This window comes from Oncorhynchus kisutch, linkage group LG2, assembly GCF_002021735.2.
Source record: "Oncorhynchus kisutch isolate 150728-3 linkage group LG2, Okis_V2, whole genome shotgun sequence".
Classification (NCBI taxonomy): Eukaryota; Metazoa; Chordata; class Actinopteri; order Salmoniformes; family Salmonidae; genus Oncorhynchus; species Oncorhynchus kisutch.
In genome coordinates, this window is record NC_034175.2 from 68664556 (window position 1) to 68689195 (window position 24640).

The 24640-nt window shown below is 44.2% G+C and overlaps 1 protein-coding gene across 2 annotated transcripts in view; it reads right to left on the reverse strand.

Moving 5' to 3' along the window:
- Positions 1 to 8310: 8310 nt before the first annotated feature.
- The window catches only part of LOC109870689 (amine oxidase [flavin-containing]), a 67246-nt gene continuing 50916 nt past the window's right edge, over positions 8311 to 24640 (reverse strand). The window contains exons 7-15 of one of the 2 annotated variants that reach the window (XM_031800769.1): positions 19682 to 19831; positions 17687 to 17846; positions 17244 to 17340; positions 17074 to 17127; positions 16863 to 16920; positions 15151 to 15248; positions 11944 to 12055; positions 11655 to 11717; positions 8311 to 11499 (exon numbers count right to left, since the gene is read on the reverse strand). In XM_031800769.1, the coding sequence (XP_031656629.1) occupies positions 11344 to 11499; positions 11655 to 11717; positions 11944 to 12055; positions 15151 to 15248; positions 16863 to 16920; positions 17074 to 17127; positions 17244 to 17340; positions 17687 to 17846; positions 19682 to 19831 (948 nt within the window). In that variant the 3' untranslated portion in view covers positions 8311 to 11343. The remainder of the gene's footprint in view (positions 11500 to 11654; positions 11718 to 11943; positions 12056 to 15150; positions 15249 to 16862; positions 16921 to 17073; positions 17128 to 17243; positions 17341 to 17686; positions 17847 to 19681; positions 19832 to 24640) is intronic. The other variant, XM_020461283.2, reaches the window with a different exon arrangement.

A 24640-nucleotide genomic window follows, 5' to 3' on the forward strand; every position in this document is an offset into this window, starting at 1 on the left:
CTCTCTTCCTGCCAACCGCCTCCTCCTGCTAACCTTCTATTCCTGCTAACCCTCTACTCCTGTTAAGCATCTCTTCCTGCTTACCTTTTCCTCCTGCTAATCCTCTCCTCCTGCCAACCCTGTCCTCCTCCTAACCCCTTCCTCCTGCATACACTCTCTTCCTGCTATCCCCTTCTTCCTGCTAACCCTTCTTTCATGCTATCCCCTTCTTCCTTCTAACCTTCTCTTCCTGCTCACCCTCTCCTCCTGCTAGCCCTGTCCTCCAGCTAACCCTCTCTTCCTGCTAACCCTGTCCTCCTCCTAACCCTCTCTTCCTCCTAACCCTCTCTTCCTGTTAACCTTCTCCTCTGGCTAACCCTCTCTTCCTCCTAACCCTCTCTTCCTGTTAACCCTCTCCTCTGGCTAACCCTCTCTTCCTCCTAACCCTCTCCTCTGGCTAACCCTCTCCTCCTGCTAACCCTCTCCTCCTCCTAACCCTCTCTTCCTGTTAACCCTCTCCTCTGGCTAACCCTCTCTTCCTCCTAACCCTCTCCTCTGGCTAACCCTCTCTTCCTCCTAACCCTCTCCTCTGGCTAACCCTCTCTTCCTCCAAACCCTCTCTTCCTTCTAACCCTCTCCTCCTCCTAACCCTCTCCTCCTCCTAACCCTCTCCTCATGCTAACCCTCTCCTCCTCCTAACCCTCTCTTCCTCCTTACCTTCTCTACCTAACCCTCTCCTCCGGCTAACCCTCTCCTCTGGCTAACCCTCTCCTCCTAACCCTCTCTTCCTCCTAACCCTCTCCTCCTCCTAACCCTCTCCTCCTAACCCTCTCTTCCTCCTAACCCTCTCCTCCTCCAAACCCTCTCTTCCTCCTATCCCTCTCCTCCTCCTAACCCTCTCCTCCTCCCTCTCTTCCTCCTAACCCTCTCCTCCTCCTAACCCTCTCCTCCTCCTAACCCTCTCCTCCTCCTAACCCTCTCTTCCTCCTAACCCTCTCCTCCTCCAAACCCTCTCTTCCTCCTAACCCTCTCCTCCTCCTAACCCTCTCCTCCTCCCTCTCTTCCTCCTAACCCTCTCCTCCTCCTAACCCTCTCCTCATGCTAACCCTCTCCTCCTCCTAACCCTCTCCTCCTCCTAACCCTCTCTTCCTCCTAACCCTCTCTTCCTCCTAACCCTCTCTTCCTCCTTACCTTCTCTACCTAACCCTCTCCTCATGCTAACCCTCTCCTCCTCCTAACCCTCTCCTCCTCCTTACCTTCTCTACCTAACCCTCTCCTCATGCTAACCCTCTCCTCCTCCTAACCCTCTCCTCCTCCTTACCTTCTCTACCTAACCCTCTCCTCATGCTAACCCTCTCCTCCTCCTAACCCTCTCCTCCTCCTAACCCTCTCCTCATGCTAACCCTCTCCTCATGCTAACCCTCTCCTCCTGCTAACCCTCTCCTCCTCCTAACCCTCTCCTCATGCTAACCCTCTCCTCCTCCTAACCCTCTCCTCATGCTAACCCTCTCCTCCTGCTAACCCTGTCCTCCTGCTAACCCTGTCCTCCTGCTAACCCCCTCCTCCTGCTAACCATTTCCTCCTGCTAACTCTCTCCTCCTGCTAACCATTTCCTCCTGCTAACTCTCTCCTCCTGCTAACTCTCTCCTCCTGCTAACCATGTCCTCATGCTAACCCCCTCCTCCAGCTAACCCTGTCCTCCTGCTAACCCCCTCCTCCAGCTAACCCTGTCCTCCTGCTCACCCTCTCTTCCTGCCAACCGCCTCCTCCTGCTAACCTTCTATTCCTGCTAACCCTCTACTCCTGTTAAGCATCTCTTCCTGCTTACCTTTTCCTCCTGCTAATCCTCTCCTCCTGCCAACCCTGTCCTCCTCCTAACCCCTTCCTCCTGCATACACTCTCTTCCTGCTATCCCCTTCTTCCTGCTAACCCTTCTCTCATGCTATCCCCTTCTTCCTTCTAACCTTCTCTTCCTGCTCACCCTCTCCTCCTGCTAGCCCTGTCCTCCAGCTAACCCTCTCTTCCTGCTAACCCTGTCCTCCTCCTAACCCTCTCTTCCTCCTAACCCTCTCTTCCTGTTAACATTCTCCTCTGGCTAACCCTCTCTTCCTCCTAATCCTCTCTTCCTGTTAACCCTCTCCTCTGGCTAACCCTCTCTTCCTCCTAACCCTCTCCTCTGGCTAACCCTCTCCTCCTGCTAACCCTCTACTCCTCCTAACCCTCTCTTCCTGTTAACCCTCTCCTCTGGCTAACCCTCTCTTCCTCCTAACCCTCTCCTCTGGCTAACCCTCTCTTCCTCCTAACCCTCTCCTCTGGCTAACCCTCTCTTCCTCCAAACCCTCTCTTCCTTCTAACCCTCTCCTCCTCCTAACCCTCTCCTCCTCCTAACCCTCTCCTCATGCTAACCCTCTCCTCCTCCTAACCCTCTCTTCCTCCTTACCTTCTCTACCTAACCCTCTCCTCCTAACCCTCTCCTCTGGCTAACCCTCTCCTCCTAACCCTCTCTTCCTCCTAACCCTCTCCTCCTCCTAACCCTCTCCTCCTAACCCTCTCTTCCTCCTAACCCTCTCCTCCTCCAAACCCTCTCTTCCTCCTAACCCTCTCCTCCTCCTAACCCTCTCCTCCTCCCTCTCTTCCTCCTAACCCTCTCCTCCTCCTAACCCTCTCCTCCTCCTAACCCTCTCCTCCTCCTAACCCTCTCTTCCTCCTAACCCTCTCCTCCTCCAAACCCTCTCTTCCTCCTAACCCTCTCCTCCTCCTAACCCTCTCCTCCTCCCTCTCTTCCTCCTAACCCTCTCCTCCTCCTAACCCTCTCCTCATGCTAACCCTCTCCTCCTCCTAACCCTCTCCTCCTCCTAACCCTCTCTTCCTCCTAACCCTCTCTTCCTCCTAACCCTCTCTTCCTCCTAACCCTCTCTTCCTCCTTACCTTCTCTACCTAACCCTCTCCTCATGCTAACCCTCTCCTCCTCCTAACCCTCTCCTCCTCCTTACCTTCTCTACCTAACCCTCTCCTCATGCTAACCCTCTCCTCCTCCTAACCCACTCCTCCTCCTTACCTTCTCTACCTAACCCTCTCCTCATGCTAACCCTCTCCTCCTCCTAACCCTCTCCTCCTCCTAACCCTCTCCTCATGCTAACCCTCTCCTCCTCCTAACCCTCTCTTCCTCCTTACCTTCTCTACCTAACCCTCTCCTCATGCTAACCCTCTCCTCCTCCTAACCCTCTCCTCCTCCTAACCCTCTCCTCATGCTAACCCTCTCCTCCTCCTAACCCTCTCCTCCTCCTAACCCTCTCCTCATGCTAACCCTCTCCTCCTCCTAACCCTCTCCTCATGCTAACCCTCTCCTCCTCCTAACCCTCTCTTCCTCCTAACCCTCTCTTCCTCCTAACCCTCTCTTCCTAGACTATAACCTCTAAACTCCAGGAGGGGGCTGATGTGCTAGCTTTAGATAGGGAAACAAGTCAATCTACTTTCATCTCACTTAAATGCAATCTCCTGCTTCGGTTATGGTGAGAACTTTCTGTAAATCAACCAAACTCTTTAGGTGTGTGTATGTGTGTGCGTGCCTGCATGTACGTTTGTTACAGTATGTGGGGTGTGTATGGTGTGTTTGGGTGTGCTTAAACATTCCTCTTTTCTGTCTCTTCCACATCTCTTTCATTCCTTTGTTTTTCAGTCCTTTCATCACGAACTCACTGTGCTCCTGGACCCCTACTGGCTTTACCGTAACCATGGTGATTCTAATGTTGCCAACAGTATGTGCTAAGTAAGTGCTAATTGTTCATTTGTATTTACAATGGTGAGCTTCAGAATAGATGGATTACTTCAAATGAACTTAACACACTCCATCTGATACTCAAACTTATATATAACTTCCACTTTAGTCTAAATAAGCCCCTACTACTACTACTTCTACTACTATTTTTTATTTATTTATTTTATTTCACCTTTATTTAACCAGGTAGGCCAGTTAGGCCAAGATAAAGCAAAGCAGTGAGACACAAACAACAACACAGAGTTACACATGGAATAAACAAACATACAATCAATAACACAATAGAAAAAGTCTATATACAGTGTGTGCAAATGGCATGAGGAGGTAAGGCAATAAATAGGCCATAGTAGCAAAGTAATTACAACTTAGCAAATGAACACTGGAGTGATAGATGTGCAGATGATGATGTGCAAGTAGAAATACTGGTGTGCAAAAGAGCAGAAAAGTAAATAAAAACAATATAGGGATGAGGTAGGTAGATTGGATGGGCTATTTACAGATGGGTGTGAACAGCTGCAGAGATCTGTAAGCTTCTCAGATAGCTGATGCTTAAAGTTAGTGAGGGAGATATGAGTCTCCAGCTTCAGGGATTTTTGCAATTAGTTCCAGTCATTGGAAGCAGAAAACTGGAAGGAAAGGCGGTCAATGGAGGTGTTGGCTTTGGTGATGACCAGTGAGATATACCTGCTGGAGCGCGTGCTACGGGTGGTTGTTGTTATGGTGACCAGTGAGCTGAGATATGGTGGAGCTTTACCTAGCAAGACGTATAGATGACCTGGAGCCAGTGGGTTTGGCAACGAATATGAAGCAAGGGCCAGCCGACGAGAGCATACAGGTCGCAGTGGCGGGTGGTATATGGGGCTTTGGTGAAAATGAATATTTGGCCTTCCTAAGCCAGGATTCAGACATGGCAAGGACATCAGGGTTGGCTGAGTGTGCTAAAGTGGTGATTAAAACAAACTTATGGAGGAGGCTTCTGATGTTAACATGCATGTAACCAAGGGTTTTACGGTTACAGAAGTCAACAAATGAGAGCACCTGGGGACACGCAGGGCCTGGGTTAACTTCCACATCACCCGAGGAACAGAGGAGGAGTAGGATGAGGGTACGGCTAAAGGCTGTCAAAACTGGTTGTCTTGTGCGTTGGGGACAGAGAATATAAGGAGCAGATTTCTGGGCGTGGTAGGATAGATTCAGGGCATAATGTACAGACAGGGGTATGGTAGGGTGTGGGTACAGTGGAGATAAACTGGTTGTCTTGTGCGTTGGGGACAGAGCATATAAGGAGCATATTTCTGGGCGTGGTAGGATAGATTCAGGGCATAATGTACAGACAGGGGTATGGTAGGGTGTGGGTACAGTGGAGATAAACCCAGGCATTGAGTGATGATAAAAGAGGTTGCATCTCTGGACGCACTAGTTATGCTGAGTGAGGTCACCGCATGTGTGGGAGGTGGGACAAAGGAGATATCTGAGGCATGATGAGTGGGACTAGGGGCTCTGCAGTGAACTAAAACAATGATAACTATCCTAAACAACAGTATACAAGGCATATTGACATTAGAGAGAGACAAAAAGCGAGGCATAAAGCAAACACAGGTGTTGATTGGGAGAGCTTGCTAAGACAACAACTGGTAAGACAACAGTTAATCAGCTAAGACTGCAACAACAGGTAAAATGGCGATGAATGGGCAGAGAGGGTCAGTTAACTACACACAGGGCCTGAGTTCAAGGCTGGGGCTGGCAGATAAACAAAATAAACTAATTGGAGTACCGTGATTAATGACCAGTCCAGCAGGCATCAGCTATGTAGCCAAGTGGTCGTAGGGTCATTCTAGTTATGATGTGCCTTTTGTGTCCCCAGGAAATAGCACCTTTTCTTTGTGTAAAATGTGGATCTCAATGAGAATTTTATGCATTTTGACCATTTTGTTTGGCGTTGTCCCCAGATGCTATTCATTGACTTCTATGAGAAATATAAGCCATTAAATAATTAAATAATCAATATATTTATGAATGATTTTATAGTGCTACTTAAAATATCTGACCAAAAAATATAATTGCATTTATTGTTACTGTATTTAAGATTTTCTGTGTGTCCCTGATTTCACTCTCCACGCTGTTAGGATGTAGTAATACCCCTTAAAAAAACAGCCCCTTCCCACAATGACATCACATTCAGGAAGTGTCAATCATAACGCTAACTCTGTATCAACACTCGGTTTTATCTATATGTTCCTGTTTCAGGATGTTAGTCAGTACTTCTGAATCGTACATTTTCAACATGTTAGGCTACATTAGATGAACATGTTATAACAGGTGATAATATCAAAATGTGTTTGACACAGTACCAGTCATAGGTTTGGACACACCTACTCATTCAAGGGTTTTTCTTTATTTTGATTATTTCCTACATTGTAGAATAATGAAGACATCAAAACTATGAAATGACACTTATGGAATCATGTAATAACCAAAAAAGTGCATATAATATTTGAGATTCTTCAAATTAGCCACCCTTTGCCTTGATGACATTATTGCACACTCTTGGCATTCTCTCAACCAGCTTCATGAGGTAGTCACCTGGAATGCATTTCAATTAACAGGTGTGCCTTGTTAGAAGTTCATTTGTGGAATTTCTTTCCTTCTTAATGCGTTTGAGCCAATCAGTTGTGTTGTGACAAGGTAGGGGTGATGTATAGAAGATAGCTCTATTTGGTAAAATACCAAATCTATATTATTACAAGAACAGCTCATATAAGCAAAGAGAAACGACTGTCCATCATTACTTTAAGACATGAAGGTCAGTCAATGCAGAACATTTCAAGAACTTAGACAATGTTTTCAAGTGCAGTCGCAAAAACCATCAAGTGCTATGATGAAACTGGCTCTCATGAGGACCAGCACAGGAAAGGAAGACCCAGAGTTACCTCTGCTGCAGAGTATAAGTTCATTAGAGTTACCAGGCTCAGAAATTGCAGCCCAGATAAATGCTTCACAGAGTTCATAACAGACTCATCTCAACATCAACTGTTCAGAGGAGACTGTGTGAATTTTTAATTGAACCTTTATTTAACTAGGCAAGTCCCTCTTGGCCTTCATAAATCAGGCCTTCATGGTCGAATTGCTGAAAATAAACCACTACTAAAGGACACCAATAATAAGAAGAGACTTGCTTGGGCCAAAAAACACGAGCAATGGACATTAGACTGTTAGAAATCTGTCTTTATGTCTGATGAGTCCAAATTTGAGATTTTTGGTTCCAATTTAAGTGTCTTTGTGAGACGCAGAGTTGGTGAACGGATGGTCTCTGCATGTGTGGTTCCCACCGTGAAGCATGGAGGGGAGGTGTGATGGCTTGGGGGTGCTTTGTTGGTGACACTGTCCGTGATTTATTTTGAATTCAAGGCACACTTAACCAGAATGGGTACCACAGTATTCTGCAGCTATACGCCATCCCATCTGGTTTAGTGGGACAACCATTTGTTTTTCAACAGGACAATGACACAAAACACACCTGTACGGGTAAGGGCTATATAACCAAGAAGGAGAGTGATGGAGTGCTGCATCAGATGACCTGGCCAACACAATCACCCGACCTCAACCCAATTGAGATGGTTTGGGATGAGTTGTACCGCAGAGTGAAGGAAAAGCAGCCAACAAGTGCTCAGCATATGTGGGAACTCCTTCAAGACTGTTGGAAAAGCATTCCAGGTGAAGCTGGTTGAGAGAATGCCAAGAGTGTGCAAAGCTGAAGAATCTAAAATATATTTTGTTTTCTATATATTTGTTTAACACTTTTTGGGTTAGTACATGAATCCATGTGTTATTTCATAGTTTTGATGTCTTCACCATTATTCCACAGTGTAGGAAATAGTAAAAAATAAAGAAAAACCTTTGAATAAGTAGGTATGTCCAAAATTTTGACTGGTACTGTATATGTACATAACCAGACCATATCTATACCGTCTCAGTTATCATGTCAACTATCTTCCTATTAGGCCATATCTCACCATGTGGAAGTATAAACAACCGCATGAACTATCTTCTTATTAGACCATATCTCACTACGGGATATTTCAGCTGTGAGTGTTGTCATAATTAAATTATTCTGTTAAGATTATATGAATCTTCCAGGTGAGAAAAGGGCAGAAACTCATGTCAGTGACATCTACTTGAACATCCATGGATCGGAGCCAATAGTAATAAATATACACACACACACAGTCTTGTAAAACTAACCTTGTGGGGACACACAATTCAGTTCCATCCTAACCCCTAAACCCAACCCTAAAACTAACCCTAGCTCCTAAACCTAATTCTAACCCTGACACTAATTCTAAGCTTAATCCTAGAAATAGCATTTGACCTAACACAAATGTCCCCAGTTGGTCAAGTGTTTGTTCGTGTACTATTCTTGTGGGGACTTCTGGTCCCCACAAGTATAGTTAAACACGTCCACACACACACACACACACGCGCGCGTCCACACACACACACGCGTCCACACACACACACACACACACTAGACAAATGACCCAGAGAGAGACCAGTAGGAGGTAAAGTCAATGTTTTTATCACCATCTTTGTAGAGGAATCATATAAAGACATCAAAGAATGCAATTAGCCGATTAGAAGGTATGACATTTCACACACAGCCAGCCATTGAGAGAGGGACGGAATAGAACAGACAGTGTCAGGCCTAGAAGCAGTCTCACAGAGGGATTAGACACTGATGATGTCACACAGGGAACCAGGACACTGATGATGTCACACAGAGAACCAGGACACTGATGATGTCACACAGAGAACCAGGACACTGATGATGTCACACAGGAAACCAGGACACTGGTGATGTCATCCAGGACACCAGGGAGCAGCTGTTTCCAGTTGGTTCCTGTAGTTCCGTTCACTAGTTTTCCATCAGAACAAACAGACTGTTCTTCTACTATACTTCTTTGAGAATGAAGATCTTTCTTGACATCATGGTCCAATCCCTACTCATCTGATTCTGGTTACAACCAGGCCTCTGAGCAAAAGTTACTTTGAGGTGAATCAAATGCAAAAAGAAGAAATGCTTGGAGCCAGGGGGTAGGGGTTCAAGTTTAGTGTCAAGGTAGGATGTAAGCTAAGCTAAGGGATAGATAGTATATCTGAGGAGTACAGCTAAGCTAAGGGATAGATAGCATATCTGAGGAGTACAGCAATAACATCATTTCAGAACATATAGATAGTTTAGCTAGAGATGTATGGGCGGATTTACACAGTTCACAGTCGGCCATTTTAAGATTCACACATACACAACTGGTGCCAGAAAGCTAACTGTAGCATCATGGATGTTAGCATGATTGTTTGTTCAGCCTCAGACGCTCGCCTGCCGGAAACAGAGCTCAGTCAATGGCCTAAGGTGTCAAAATCAAATCACATTTTATTGGTCACGTACACATTTTTGCAGATGTTATCGCAGGTGCTTATGTTTCTAGCTCCAACAGTGCCGCAATATCTAGCAAAACAGTAACAATACACAAATGTTTAAAAAATTAAGAACAAGAAATTAAGACAATCCAAAAGTGGCCAATGAGCTCTAGTTAACGCCAAATGAACCAGACAGGGGAGTACAGCGGAAGGGGGGATGGGAAATGAGTGTGAGTCACACAGGCACTTGAAAAATGTCAAAACACCACAACTTATATTAAGGCAAGATGGACTACACTCACGACGTACGCACACGTCTTTAGGGACAACAACACAATGTTCCACCACTCAATGTAAGACCGTACAGTATGCTTCAGAACGGAGGATCTTACAGGTTGATTCTCTTATCTACTCAGAGCAGTAATTCTGTCCATCTATAGATCTAGATATTGATGTTATTTCACTCACATTTAATTTTCTTCCACTGTTGTCTTTTTTATTTTTATTTTTAGAGGGATCTTTATTATTGGATAGAAATCTGTTTCATACATATTTGTTAGGCGAAGAGAGGAATATCTGCTGAAAATACTGTGAAACTGGACTTATTCAGTATCATGGGCAAATTAGCTGTAGTTAGAAGCAAGTTTAATACCCTCTGAAAGTATCCACACCTCCTGCTTTATTTCGAGGTGATGTCCCCTAATCTTTTCAATGGGCTTGATGATCACATCATGAAAACATTTAAGCGATCATTTAAGATGTGTATACAATTATATTTGTGTTTGTGGATGAATTTACTTCCACATTTACGAAGTATTTAGCTTGAAGACCATTGCCTTACATTTTTGCCCATTGAAGACCATTCAAAAAGTCTACAAAAATTCTAAAAACTACAAGGCTACTTTCTGGTAAATGATGTGCCTCTTCCATAGGGTATGCTCTGGCTTCAGCAGAAATACATGGGAGAATCAAGACGATAAGTTTAAATATAGGCAGTGTTTATTTAGCTGGTTAATTAACGGGTAGGCGGCTATATAAATACTGCCTTAAATATTTCTATGATCAATCAATATGTATCAATGAGAGCATTTAAATAGAAAGGTTACAAATGAAGTCTTTCCATAATTACACACATGTGCACACAGGTTGTGTGAAATAATGGATGGAGATCTTCCTACTGAAATCATAGATGAGAGAATATCATATTTTTGTATTACTGTAGTAATATTCTTAGTATTTTTGTTGTTGTTGTTCGGTAATCTTAAAAATGGTCCCAGACAATAAAATGATGGACATCTTCAAAATACAATTCATGACTATCATCGAGGATCGAGCCTCGTTGGGAAAAAAAATCGAATGCATAATATTTCAAATATACTCATAGGAGATTAAATTACAACAACAATGAATTAAATCATCTAATCCTGAAAATACATACAAAAAATTTTCCATTCTCTTTACAAGGAATACTATGTCTGTTGAGAGCAACGTAACGGAAACACCTCTGGATGTAGGATTCTGGATGCATTAATAACACAGCTATTCTGACAATATTATGCCGTTACTAAACTGTTACTAAACTTAATCTTAGAGCTGGTTTTACAGGTTCTATGACATTATAGATCAGATTAGTCAGTACCTAAAATCAGCAGAGGTAATTAACACACATTCTCAAACAGTCAATGCAGATTTGTGAATGATAACTTCATTGGGAAAGCTATTGTTTCAATAACTCTGATTTAGTTGTCATCCTTCATTGGTTTGAGAGTCTGAATCACAGACTTATTTTTGGCTAGGGATTCTCTCTCATCTCCCATCTCAGGTATCAAAGAGCCATCTTAGCAGAACAGACAATATTATTGTGAGCTGGTCTTGATAGATCCTGTGTTGGGACACTGTGGAGGACGGAGGTTTTTAGAACAATGGACGGTACAGTAGTGAATGACAGAGCTGAACAGTCTTTACCAAGGCCTATGACACAGAGTGGCAACGTCTCACATGGCAACCTGTTTCCTATAAAGTGCATTACTTTAGACCAGAACTCTATGTGGTCAAAAGTGGAGCACTACTCTAGCTGTGGTCAAAAGAAGTGCATTGTAAAGGGAATAGTGTGCCGTCAGACAATTGCCCTCTGGAGATGCAGGAGAGGAGGTGGTGGGAGGGGTTTAGGTTTAGCTCCGAGTGAGAAGCCCCTTCTGATAGGCCAACATGCCTGCTGCAGTGGCAACAGACAGGACGGAGGCTACGCCCAGGAAGTTGATGAACCCGCCCACAGATGGAAGGTTTCGCTCCCAGAAGGTGGTGACAAACGGGAGTGCTGGGACTTCCTGTTAGAGCGAGAGAGGAGATGGGGGAGAGAGTTAGGGGAGCACTAAGTTAGGTCTACTTTCTATAATGTCCTTTAGATACTTTACATTTGAACGCAAATGAGTTTGGTATGTGACTTAAGTATCCATTGTTTTGGGTCGCATTGAATCCTTACCACTGACTCAGGCTCTGTTTGCCAGATCTGACTCTGTGGAATCCTGCCCATTTCATACATGACCTGGAACAACAATGAATTCATGTATGATACTAAAACAATACACAAGAGGGAGGGGGGTATATGAAATAAATACATGTATTATTATGATGATGATGATGAAGGCTCTCACCTCTCTGGCAGCCCTCTCCCCTGCCTGAACAGCCCTCTCCATGTAGCCACTCCACTCAGTAGAGAGGGGGGTATATGAAATAAATACATGTATGATGATGATGATGAAGGGTCTCACCTCTCTGGCAGCCCTCTCCCCTGCCTGAACAGCCCCTTCCATATAGCCACTCCACTCAGTAGCTGTCTCTGTTCCTGCAAAGTACAGCCTGCCTACTGGCTCCCTGAGAACCCTACACAGAGGGGGAAGGAGAGGAGGGAGAAGGAGAGGAGGGAGAAGGAGAGGGAGAAGGAGATGAGGGAGAAGGAGAGGAGGGAGAAGGAGAGGAGGGGGAAGGAGAGGAGGGGGAAGGAGAGATAAAGGTTAGATAAGGTCACACAGTGTGTATTTGTATTTATTATGAATCCCCATTAGCTGCTTGTTCCATAAGGTGTTTTTTAATCTGTTTATTAAATCAGATTTTACTGCTTGCGTCAGTTACTTGATGTGGAATAGAGTTCCATGTAGTCATGGCTCTATCTAGTACTGTGTGCCTCCCCTGGTCTGTTCTGGACTTGGGGACTGTGACTTGTGGACCTCTTGTGGCATGTCTTGTGGGGTATGCATGGGTATCCGAGCTGTGTGCCAGTAGTTTAGACAGACAGCTCTGTGCATTCAACATAAATAAAAGTAGTGATGAAGTCAATCTCTCCTCCACTTTGAGCCAGGAGTGATTGACATGCATATTATTAATATTAGCTCTCTGTGTACATCCAAGGGCCAGCCGTGCTTCCCTGTTCTGAGCCAATTGCAATTTTCCCAAGTCTTTTTTTTTGGCAGCTGACCACACGACTGAACAGTAGTCAAGGTGCGACAAAACTAGGGCCTGTAGGACCTGCCTTGTTGATAGTGTTGTTAAGAAGGCAGAGCATTTCTTTATTCTTTCTTATCTCCTTTACCCAAATCCAGATAGCAGATGTTCTGAAAGAGCTGCAAAACCTGGACCCGTACAAATCAGCTGGGCTTGACAATCTGGACCCTCTATTCCTGAAACTATCCGCCGCCATTGTCGCAACCCCTATTACCAGCCTGTTCAACCTCTCTTTCATATCGTCTGAGATCCCCAAGGATTGGAAAGCTGCCGCATACTGTTTTTATTTATTTACTTTTCTGCTCTTTTGCACACCAATATCTCTACCTGTACATGACCATCTGATCATTTATCACTCCAGTGTTAATCTGCAAAATTGTAATTATTCGCCTACCTCCTCATGCCTTTTTGCACACAATGTATATAGACTCCCCCTTTTCTACTGTGCTATTGACTTGTTAATTGTTTACTCCATGTGTAACTCTGTGTTGTCTGTTCACACTGCTATGCTTTATCTTGGCCAGGTCGCAGTTGCAAATGAGAACTTGTTCTCAACTAGCCTACCTGGTTAAATGGTTCTCAACTAGCCTACCTGGTTAAAAATTTAACCAGACTTCTCCCCTTCTTAGCTACTACTGCATCAATATGTTTTGACCATGACAGTTTACAGTCTAGTGTACTCCAAGCAGTTTAGTCATCTCAACTTGCTCAATTTCCACATTATTTATTACAAGATTTAGTTGAGGTGTAGGTTTTAGTGGGTGTTTTGTTCCAAATACAATACTTTTAGTTTTAAATATATGTAGGGCTAACTTATTCCTTGCCACCCACTCTGAAACTAACTGCAGCTCTTTGTTGAGTATTGCAGTCATTTCAGTCACTGTGGTAGTGGATGTGTACAGTGTTGAGTCATCCGCATACATAGAAACTCTGGCTTTACTCAAAGTCAGTGACATGTCGTTAGAATTTGTTTTTAAAGCAAGGGGCCTAAACAGCTACCCTGATTCTAACTGGATTATATTTGATAGGCTTCCATTAAAGAACACCCTCTGTGTTCTATTTGACAAGTAACTCTTTATCCACATTAGAGCAGGGGGTGTAAAGCCATAACACATATGTTTTTACAGAAGTAGACTATGATCAATAATGTCAAAAGCTGCACTGAAGTCTAACAAGACAGCCCCCACAATCATTTTATCATACATTTCTCTCAGCCAATCATCAGTCTGTGTAAGTGCTGTGCTTGTTGAGTGTCCTTCCCTATAAGCATGCTGAAATTCTGCTGTCAATTTGTTTACTGTAAAATAGCATTGTATCTGGTCAAACATTGTTTTCCAGAAGTTTACTCAGGGTTGGTAACAGGCTGACAGATCGGCTATTTGAGCCAGTAAAGGGGGCTTTACTATTCTTGGGTAGCGGAATGACTTTAGCTTCCCTCCAGGCCTGAGGGCACATGCTCTCTAGTAGGCCTAAATTGAAGATGTGGCAAATAGGAGTGGCAATATCGTCTGCTATTATCCTCAGTAATTTTCCATCCAGATTGTCAGACCCTGGTGGCTTGTCATTGTTGATAGACAATAATTTTTTCACCTCTTCTACACTGACTTTACGGAATTCAGAAGTACAATTCTTGTCTTTCATAGTTTGGCCCGATATACTTGGATGTGTAGTGTCAGCGTTTGTTGCTGGCATGTCATCCCTAAGTTTGCTAATCTTACCAATGAAAAGGTCATTAAAGTAGTTTGCAATAACAGTGGACTTTTGATGAATGAGCCATCTGATTCTGAAGGAGCCGAGTTGGCTTTTTCCCCCAAAATGTCATTTAAGGCCCCAAAGCTTTTTACTATCATTCTTTACATAATTTATCTTTGTTACATAGTGTAGTTTATTTTTATTTTTATTTAGTTTAGTCACATGATTTCTTAATTTGCCATACATTTGCCATTCAGTTGGGCTGCCAGACTTGGGGTGGCAGGTAGCCTAGTGGTTAAAGTGTTGGACTAGTAACCAAAAGATTGCAAGTTCAAATCCCAAGCTGACAAAATAAAAAAATCTGTCATTCTGCCCCTGAACAAGGCAGTTAACCCACTGTTACTTGGACTTCATTGAAAATAAGAATTTGTTCTTAACTGACCTAGTTAAATAAAAGGTAAAACTAAATTGCCATACCTTTGGCCTCAACCATAACATGTTTAAATTCCTCATCAATCCAAGGGGATTTAACAGTTTTTATAGTCATTTTCTTAATGGGTGCGTGCTTATTAGTGAAATAAAAAGTATATAAAGGTGAAATAAAATAAAATAAATTAGTAACTGGAATAAGTAGTTTACATAAATGCGTCAAGTGCAGCATCTGGTTGCTCCTCATTACACACCACAGACCAGCAAATGTTCTTTACATCATCAACATATGATTCACTGTGTGTGTGTGTGTGTGTGTGTGTGTGTGTGTGTGCCTGGGTGTGTCTGTTACTTACTTTCCATACTGGGTGAGTATACCAGGGGGGAAGTAAGCAGTGTAGCAGCCTCCAGAATACTCCTCCTCACACCAGTTCTTCTCCTCATAGTGCACAGGCTGGGACAGAGAGGGCTGGGGGTTAGTACTCGTATCGGGCTGGGGGTTAGTACTCGTATCGGGCTGGGGGTTAGTACTCGTATCGGGCTGGGGGTTGGTACTCGTATCGGGCTGGGGGTTGGTACTCGTACCGGGCTGGGGGTTGGTACTCGTACCGGGCTGGGGGTTGGTACTCGTACCGGGCTGGGGGTTGGTACTCGTACCGGGCTGGGGGTTGGTACTCGTACCGGGCTGGGGGTTGGTACTCGTACCGGGCTGGGGGTTGGTACTCGCACCGGGCTGGGGGTTGGTACTCGTACCGGGCTGGGGGTTGGTACTCGTACCGGGCTGGGGGTTGGTACTCGTATCGGGCTGGGGGTTGGTACTCATATCAGGCTGGGGGTTGGTACTCGTATTAGGCTGGGGGTTGGTACTCGTATTGGTTGGGGTTGGTACTCGTATTAGGCTGGGGGTTGGTACTCGTATTAGGCTGGGGGTTGGTACTCGTATTGGTTGGGGGTTGTTTTACTCGAATGTTTGTAGACAATGTAAATGTAAGCAAACACTGTATAGCCACAAAACGTGGTTGAAACTGTATAATGGATGGTCAGTTCTTTGAGAGTGGTTATATTTCTCAAGTCCCATCCTTTGGCTTTTTAGCAGAACAGGGGTGTTTCAATTAAGCTTTCCAGTTCTAAGCAGTAGTGGTGGTATTACACTGTTAGAAAGGGGTTCCAAAGGAGTTCTTTGGGTATTCCCATAGGAGAACCCTTTTTGGATCCATGTAGAACCCTTTCGAGTTCTATGTAAAACCATAAAGGGTTATCCTATGGGGGCAGCCAAAGAACCCTTTTAGGTTCTAGATAGAAAAAAAGGTGCTAAGAGTGTAGCAGTACTAGTAGTAATAGTAGTACTAATAGCAGTAGTAACAGCAGAAGTAGCAGCAGCAGTAGCAGCAGCATTAGCAGTAGTAACAGCAGTAACAGCAGTAATAGCAGTAATAGCAGCAGTAGTAGCAGCAGCATTAACAGTAGTAACAGCAGTAGTAGCAGCAGTAGCAGTAATAGCAGCAGAAGCAGTAATAGCAGCAGAAGCAGTAGCAGCAGTAGCAGTAGTAGTAGCAGTAGTAGCAGCAGTAGTAGCAGTAGTAGCAGCAGCAGTAGTAGCAGTAGTAGTAGTAGTAGTAGTAGCAGCAGTAGTAGCAGTAGCAGCAGTAGTAGCAGCAGCAGTATTAGTTGTAGCAGCAGAATCAGTAGCAGTAGTAGTAGCAGCAGTAGTAGTAGTAGTAGCAGCAGTATTAGTAGTAGCAGTAGTAGCAGTAGCAGCAGTATTAGTAGTAGCAGTAGTAGTAGTAGCAGCAGAATCAGTAGTAGCAGCAGAATCAGTAGTAGCAGCAGAATCAGTATCAGCAGCAGCAGTAGTAGTAGAAGCAGTAGTAGAAGCAGTAGTAGCAGCAGTAGTAGTAGTAGCAGCAGCAGTAGTAGTAGCAGCAGCAGTAGTGGTAGTAGCAGCAGTAGTAGTAGTAGTATTAGTAGTAGCAGTAGTGGCAGCAGCAATATTAGTAATAGCGGTAGTAGCAGTAGTAGCAGTAGTGGCAGCAGCAGTAGTAGTGGCAGCAGTAGTGGTTCCACTCACATGCAGAGCCTCCTCTGAGCCTAGCACTCTGGAGTAGATCTCACAGATCCTCTTCTTCCTACAGGGGGGCAACAACCATCTTTAAGGGTTAAGGAAGGGATAGGGTTGAACTCTTAATGCTGATACACATGCCTACTAGCATAGTATACACATGAGGAAGTGATGTAAAACACACTGTAGGGACTGAACATGAGAAACAGACAGATGTTACCTCTCCTCTTTCGTCAGTCCACATAGCTTCCTGCACTTGCGGGCCAGGATGAAGCTAAGGCATAGGAACAGGAGAAATAAAGTTACAGTAATACCACTAAGTAAACCACAGTTTCTCATTCTCTATGGGTAATCATGTTGGGATACAGGAAACTAAAGTTATGTGTTGACCCCATAATGGCGGGCACAGTCCCATCGGGCTTTGTGTCATCCAGAGTCAAGCCAATGGGGGCCTCTTCCTCCTCGATCACCATAGTGCCACAGTACCCTGAGAGAGAGATAAAGGAGAAGGATGCAGGAGAGGAGGAGGACAGGAAGAGAGGAGAAAGAGGATCAGGGATGAGGGGAAGAGGGGAGAGAGATGATCAGGGATGAGGAGAGAGAGGATCAGGGATGAGGAGGAGCGGAGAGGAGAGAGAGGATCAGGGATGCGGAGGAGAGAGAGGATCAGGGATGAAGAGAAGAGAAGAGGAGAGAGAAGATCAGGGATGCGAAGGAGAGGAGGAGGATCAGGGATGAGGAGAAGAGGAGATTATCACTCAAGTTCTCTCCATAGTAGACCATGCATTTGATGACAGAGCCCATGGACCTTCCCTCCCTCCCTCCCTTGTTACCTTTCTTCCTCCAGAAGTTCTCTCTGTAGTAGACAATACATTTGATGACAGAGCCCATGGGGACCCTGTGGATCAGCTGGTTTCTGAGAGGGGGCAGCTCGGGGTTGAAGTGCATCTTCAAGTTCAGACCAGGAGGGGTCGCCACAATCACATACTTGGCCTGGGAGAAACAAAACACGAGTTGAGGCCTGTGTAGTGTGTAGTGTCTACCCACTGGGCACACACTGTATGAATCGACATTGTTTCCATGTCATTTCAATGAAATTACACTGAACCAATGTGGAATAGAAGTTGAATTGAGGTCTGTGCCCAGTGGGTAGTGTGTACATCTCCAGTCCACCCCGGTGGCTAAGCAGCTCTATGCTACTGCTTAATTGGTTTTATCTGGGGGAGAGGATGTCGCCTGGACAGAGAGATGAAGACCAGCTTACTGACAACAATCCATCTGGCTTACACATATGTGCACGCGCATGCACACAAACACACACACACAAACAGGAAAATAACCTCACACTCAACGTCAACAAAACAAAGGAGATGATCGTGGACTTCAGGAAACAGCAGAGGGAACACCCCCCTATCCACATCGATGGGACAGTAGTGGAGAGGGTAGTAAGTTTTAAGTTCCTCGGCGTACACATGACGGACAAACTTAATTGGTCCACCCACACAGACAGAGTGGTGAAGAGGTTGCCTCTTCAACCTCAGGAGGCTGAAGAAATTTGGCTTGTCACCAAAAGCACTCAAACTTTTACAGATGCACAATCGAGAGCATGCTGTCGGGCTGTATCACTGCCTGGTATGGCAACTACTCCACCCACAACCGTAAGGCTCTCCAGAGGGTAGTGAGGTCTGCACAACGCATCACCGGGGGGGCAAACTACCTGCCCTCCAGGACACCTACACCACCCAATGTCACAGGAAGGCCATAAAGATCATCAAAGACAACAACCACCAGAGCCACTGCCTGTTCACCCCGCTATCATCCAGAAGACGAGGTCAGTACAGGTGCATCAAAGCAGGGACCGAGAGACTGAAAAACAGCTTCTATCTCAAGGCCATCCGGACTGTTAAACAGCCATCACTAACATTGAGTGGCTGCTGCCAACATACTGACTCAACTCCAGCCACTTTAATAATGGACAAATGTATGTAATAAATATATCACTAGCCACTCTAAACAATGTCACTTCATATAATGTTTACATACCTTACATTACTCATCTCATATGTATATACTATACGCTATACCATCTACTGCATCTTGCCATCTTGATGTAATACATGTATCACTAGCCACTTTAAACAATGCCACTTTTATGTTTACATACCCTACATTACTCATCTCATATGTATATACTGTACTCGATACCATCTACTGCATCTCGCCTATGCCGTTCTGTACCATCACTCATTCATATATCTTTATGTACATATTCTTCATCCCTATACACTTGTGTGTATAAGGTAGTTGTGAAATTGTTAGGTTAGATTACTCGTTGATTATTACTGCATTGTCGGAACTAGAAGCACAAGCATTTCACTACACTTGCATTAACATCTGCTAACCATGTGTATGTGACAAACAAAATTTGATTTGAACACACACATGAACACACACACTGTCAAAAGCTATAGGAATGTACTGACAGGCAAACATGAATGTCTAAGGGGCTTTGTAAGCTCAGTGAGTTGTATGGTTGAATGAATGATTCCTAGAATGTTCCTGGAGTTCTAGAATGTTCCTGGAGTTCTAGAATGTTCCTGGAGTTCTAGAATGTTCCTGGAGTTCTAGAATGTTCCTGGAGTTCTAGAATGCAAATGTACAGCAGTCAAAACATGGGCCACATCATGAGGTGCCATGTATTATTATTAACAAGCTCTAGATGGCAGCATAGGCACAACCTGAAATCAGTAGGCTCATACTCAGTGGAATGTGCTCTGACGAGATTGTAATTATGTTGATGGATTGGAGATGGTTGCTCTCTCACTCACCTTGTATGTTTCCTTGTTGAGCGTCTCGACCTCGACCATGTCCCCTGTCTGGTCGATCTTGTAGACAGGAGACTCCATCTTGACCCGCTCACCCAGCTCTTTGGCCATACACTCACTGATCTGGCTGGAACCTCCCAAAAACTTCCTCTCCTGAAATGCAAATACAGTATCATCAGTCATATCAATCAGATACAGGCTAATAAGACCTGTTCCAGGAGGGTGCTACTCTGTGCCTGACCCTGTGCTGCTTCTTGTCTCTCATCTGTGGCTGACCCTGTGCTGCTTCTAGTCTCTCATCTGTGTGATTTCCAGGGGTTTGGGAAAAACACAAGAGAGCAGAAGACACATTTGTCACAGTGGACAATAAAGTTGTAACGCTAGGATAAACATCAAATTATACTCTATTCATTATCAGTGTAGTGCATTACTTTTGACAAGATTTTGACAGTGTAAGATGTAGTATTCTCTACGGGCTGAGTGTGTGAAACTTTTTGCATCAGTGTCAGATTTACACCCTATGAGACATAAACTAGCTATTCTGGTCCTTCTTCTGCCTCCACAAAAATACCTCAAACTCATTCTAAGACATCCAGCCCCCTGGGACAGTTGATTGATGCATCTGAGGTGAACAGTAGTTGTACATTTGGGCGGTGGCCCTTTTGTTAATCTAGGCTGGCTTTAGGATACTTCAGGAGAACAACACGCAGGAGGTGTTTTGGAACCAATCAGGTAGAGGGGGTGGATTGGACTGGAACCAGTCAGGCAGAGGGGTGGATTGGACTGGAACCAGTCAGGCAGGGGGGTGGATTGTGGAACCAGCCAGGCAGAGGGGTGGATTGGACTGGAACCAGTCAGGCAGGGGGGTGGATTAGACTGGAACCAGTCAGGCAGGGGGGTGGATTAGACTGGAACCAGTCAGGCAGGGGGGTGGATTAGACTGGAACCAGTCAGGCAGGGGGGTGGATTGGAAAGTGAGCGTGGGTCTTGGCAAGGCCACATTACAATGTAAACAAAGCTTAGTCCTGGTTAGTGTAAACTTTCCTCAGTTAACTTTGTAGACCCGTCATTGATGATAAATTGACTTGGCTGGAGAGGGAGGAGACTCGAGGCCATATTGTGGCCGAAGTAACACATTTAATACAGAATTCTTCTGGGTACATGCATTTACATTCAATATGCAAGAAGCGAGAGCAAGTTACATCTCAGATGGAAGGACATAATACAACATGAATAGCAGGGCATTTCCTCCTACAGTTTGGTGTCAAAAGCTGTAGCTAAAAAACCCTAATGGTTCAAAGACCTAATGGCTCAAAGACCTAATGGGTCAAAGGCCTAATGGCTCAAAGGCCTAATGGCTCAAAGGCCTAATGGCTCAAAGGCCTAATGGGTCAAAGGCCTAATGGCTCAAAGGCCTAATGGCTCAAAGGCCTAATGGCTCAAAGGCCTAATGGCTCAAAGGCCTAATGGCTCAAAGACTTAATGGCTCAAAGACCTAATGGCTCAAAGACCTAATGGCTCAAAGACCTAATGGCTCAAAGGTCAAGTCTCAAGATGATGTAGTCATTCGGAATTCCATAAACATGCATCATTACAGACTTTAGTTGATATGATACTGATACAACTTTCAGTATAACAATGTGAACATTTAAACATCTGTTACTTTGTCAGGTTATCCGGTACAGTGTGAAATTCAGCATCTTGAGCCAGTTTATGGTTGGATTCTCATGAGTTGATGCCTCTGAGAATTCTGTTTCCTGTGTGATCTGAGGCGCACAGGAAGATGGAAAACAACCTGTTTAGTTTAGAGCATTCTAAGTTGTGCGAGCAATTAATTAGGTTACTCATGACATGATTGTAAGCAAAGTGGTGAGGATATAACCTCGTCCCAGGTTATTGTGCACAGCGAATATAAGCCTGGTATATCAACAACTCAAAGCTGGCCAAAGTGGGAGTGACCTACTGAGTAAAGTATTTGCCATCATTTCATTTTAGGGAATCACACGACTGTGAGACGTGGCTCTGTGCTTGTGGTGTGCTAGTGTATGGGGTGGGTTAGGGGAAAGGTGTTGCTAGATTAAGCCAATGCCTATGCCCCGGGAGTTTGGTCATAGAGCTCTATTTTCATGTCATCCGACCAAAGCACCGGTTCCAATCCAAGTGCCAATGCTGTTTAGCAAACTCCAGGCATTTACATTTGTTGGATGACATGAAAATAGAGCTCTTTGGCCACGGACACCAGTGGTGGGTTTTGTGTCGAAATGAGAATGTATGAGCAGAAAATAACCCAATATCTACTGTACAATATGGTGGTGGATTGTTTATGTTATTTTGCTTCCACTGGTCCTTGGGCCCTTGTTAAGGACATTTTAGCCCAAAATCTGGTTGCCTCTGCCAGGAGGCTGAAACTTGGCTGCAAGTGGCTCTTCCAGCAAAATAACCCCAAGCATACATCAAAATCCAGAATTGGCCACAAAATCAAGAAGACAGTCCATAAGCGCAGACGAAGGATATCAAGGATCTGGAAGGATTCTATATGGAGGAATGGTCTAATGTCCCTCTCAGGCTCAGAAAAAGGCTCAGTGCCGTTATCCTCACAAGGTAAGGTATTGAAAACAGGGTGTCAATCATTTTGCCCCCTACTTTTTGAGAAAAATTGGTTTACTTGTTAAACAATATCTCTTTCTCTGAGCAATTTCATTAGTATAAAATAATATATTTCCAAATGTTTTGAGCATGCAATATAGCTCAGTATTTGAATTGTTTATTTTATACATCATTTGTGCTCATCTTTATCAATGGTGTCAATTTTTTTTACCTTTATTTAACTAGGCTTGTCAGTTAAGAACAAATTCTTATTTACAATGACGGTCTACCGGGGAACAGGGGCAGAATGACAGATTTGTACCTTGTCAGCTCTGGGATTTGATCCAGCAACCTTCAGTTACTAGTCCAACGCTTTAACCACTAGAATACCTAGCAAGCGCTCCAGTAGGTATATCTCACGGGTCATTCCCAAAGCCAACACCTCATTTGGCCACCTTTCCTTCCAGTTCGCTGCTGCCAATGACTGGAACGAATTGCAAAAATCACTGATGCTGGAGACTTATATTTCCCTCACTAACTTTAAACATCAGCTATCTGAGCAGCTAACCGATCGCTGCAGCTGTACATAGTCCATCTGTAAATAGCCCATCCAATCTACTAACCTCATCCCCATATTGTTTTGATGTACTTTTCTGCTCTTTTGCACACCAGTATTTCTACTTGCACATCATCATCTGCACATCTATCACTCCAGTGTTAATTTGCTAAATTGTAATTACTTCACTACTAAGGCCTATTTATTGCCTTACCCCCTCACGCCATTTGCACACACTGTATATAGACTTTCTTTTTTCTATTGTGTTATTGACTGTAGGCTTGTTTGTTCCATGTGTAACTCTGTGTTGTTGTATGTGTCGAACTGCTTTGCATTATCTTGGCCAGGTCGCTGTTGTAAATGAGAACTTGTTCTCAACTAGCCTACCTGGTTAAATAAAGGTGTTCTCAACTAGCCTACCTGGTTAAATAAATGTGTTCTCAACTAGCCTACCTGGTTAAATAAAGGTGTTCTCAACTAGCATACCTGGTTAAATAAAGGTGAAATAAAAAATAAAACCTGCCGTGCGAAAAACTTTCAATACATTCAGACCCTACTGTATATGCAGTGCAACCTCATATGCAACTACGCTATGCATAGCATGCATTAAAATCGACTTCAAAAGGGGGAAGCACACTCTTGAGAGCTAACTTTAGTGCTCACATGCTTTTCTATTGCTCTACCTTCTATTGCTCTACCTTCTATTACTCTACCTTCTATTACTCTACCTTCTATTACTCTACCTTCTATTGCTCTACCTTCTATTGCTCTACCTTCTATTACTCTACCTTCTATTACTCTACCTTCTATTACTCTACCTTCTATTGCTCTACCTTCTATTGCTCTACCTTCTATTGCTCTACCTTCTATTACTCTACCTTCTATTACTCTACCTTCTATTACTCTACCTTCTATTGCTCTACCTTCTATTACTCTACCTTCTATTGCTCTACCTTCTATTGCTCTACCTTCTATTGCTCTACCTTCTATTACTCTACCTTCTATTGCTCTACCTTCTATTGCTCTACCTTCTATTACTCTACCTTCTATTACTCTACCTTCTATTGCTCTACCTTCTATTGCTCTACCTTCTATTGCTCTACCTTCTATTACTCTACCTTCTATTACTCTACCTTCTATTGCTCTACCTTCTATTACTCTACCTTCTATTGCTCTACCTTCTATTACTCTACCTTCTATTACTCTACCTTCTATTACTCTACCTTCTATTGCTCTACCTTCTATTACTCTACCTTCTATTGCTCTACCTTCTATTACTCTACCTTCTATTACTCTACCTTCTATTACTCTACCTTCTATTGCTCTACCTTCTATTGCTCTACCTTCTATTGCTCTACCTTCTATTGCTCTACCTTCTATTACTCTACCTTCTATTACTCTACCTTCTATTACTCTACCTTCTATTGCTCTACCTTCTATTGCTTTACCTTTATGGTCCTAAATGAAGGAGCAGAGAAATCACACTGAACAGCCACGTGGAGGGAGGGATTATGTTCCTGAATTAAGGAGCAGGAACAGCCATGTGGAGGGAGGGATTATGTTCCTAAATGAATGAGCAGGAACAGTCATGTGGAGGGAGGGATTATGGTCCTAAATGAAGGAGCAGGGAACGACCAGGGACAGCCATGTGGAGGGAGGGATTATGGTCCTAAATGAAGGAGCAGGGAACGCCCAGGAACAGCCATGTGGAGGGAGGGATTATGTTCCTAAATGGGGGAGCAGGGAATGACCAGGGCCAGCCATATTGGGGGGGGGGGGGTTATGGTCCTAAATGAAGGAGCAGGAACAGCCATGTGGAG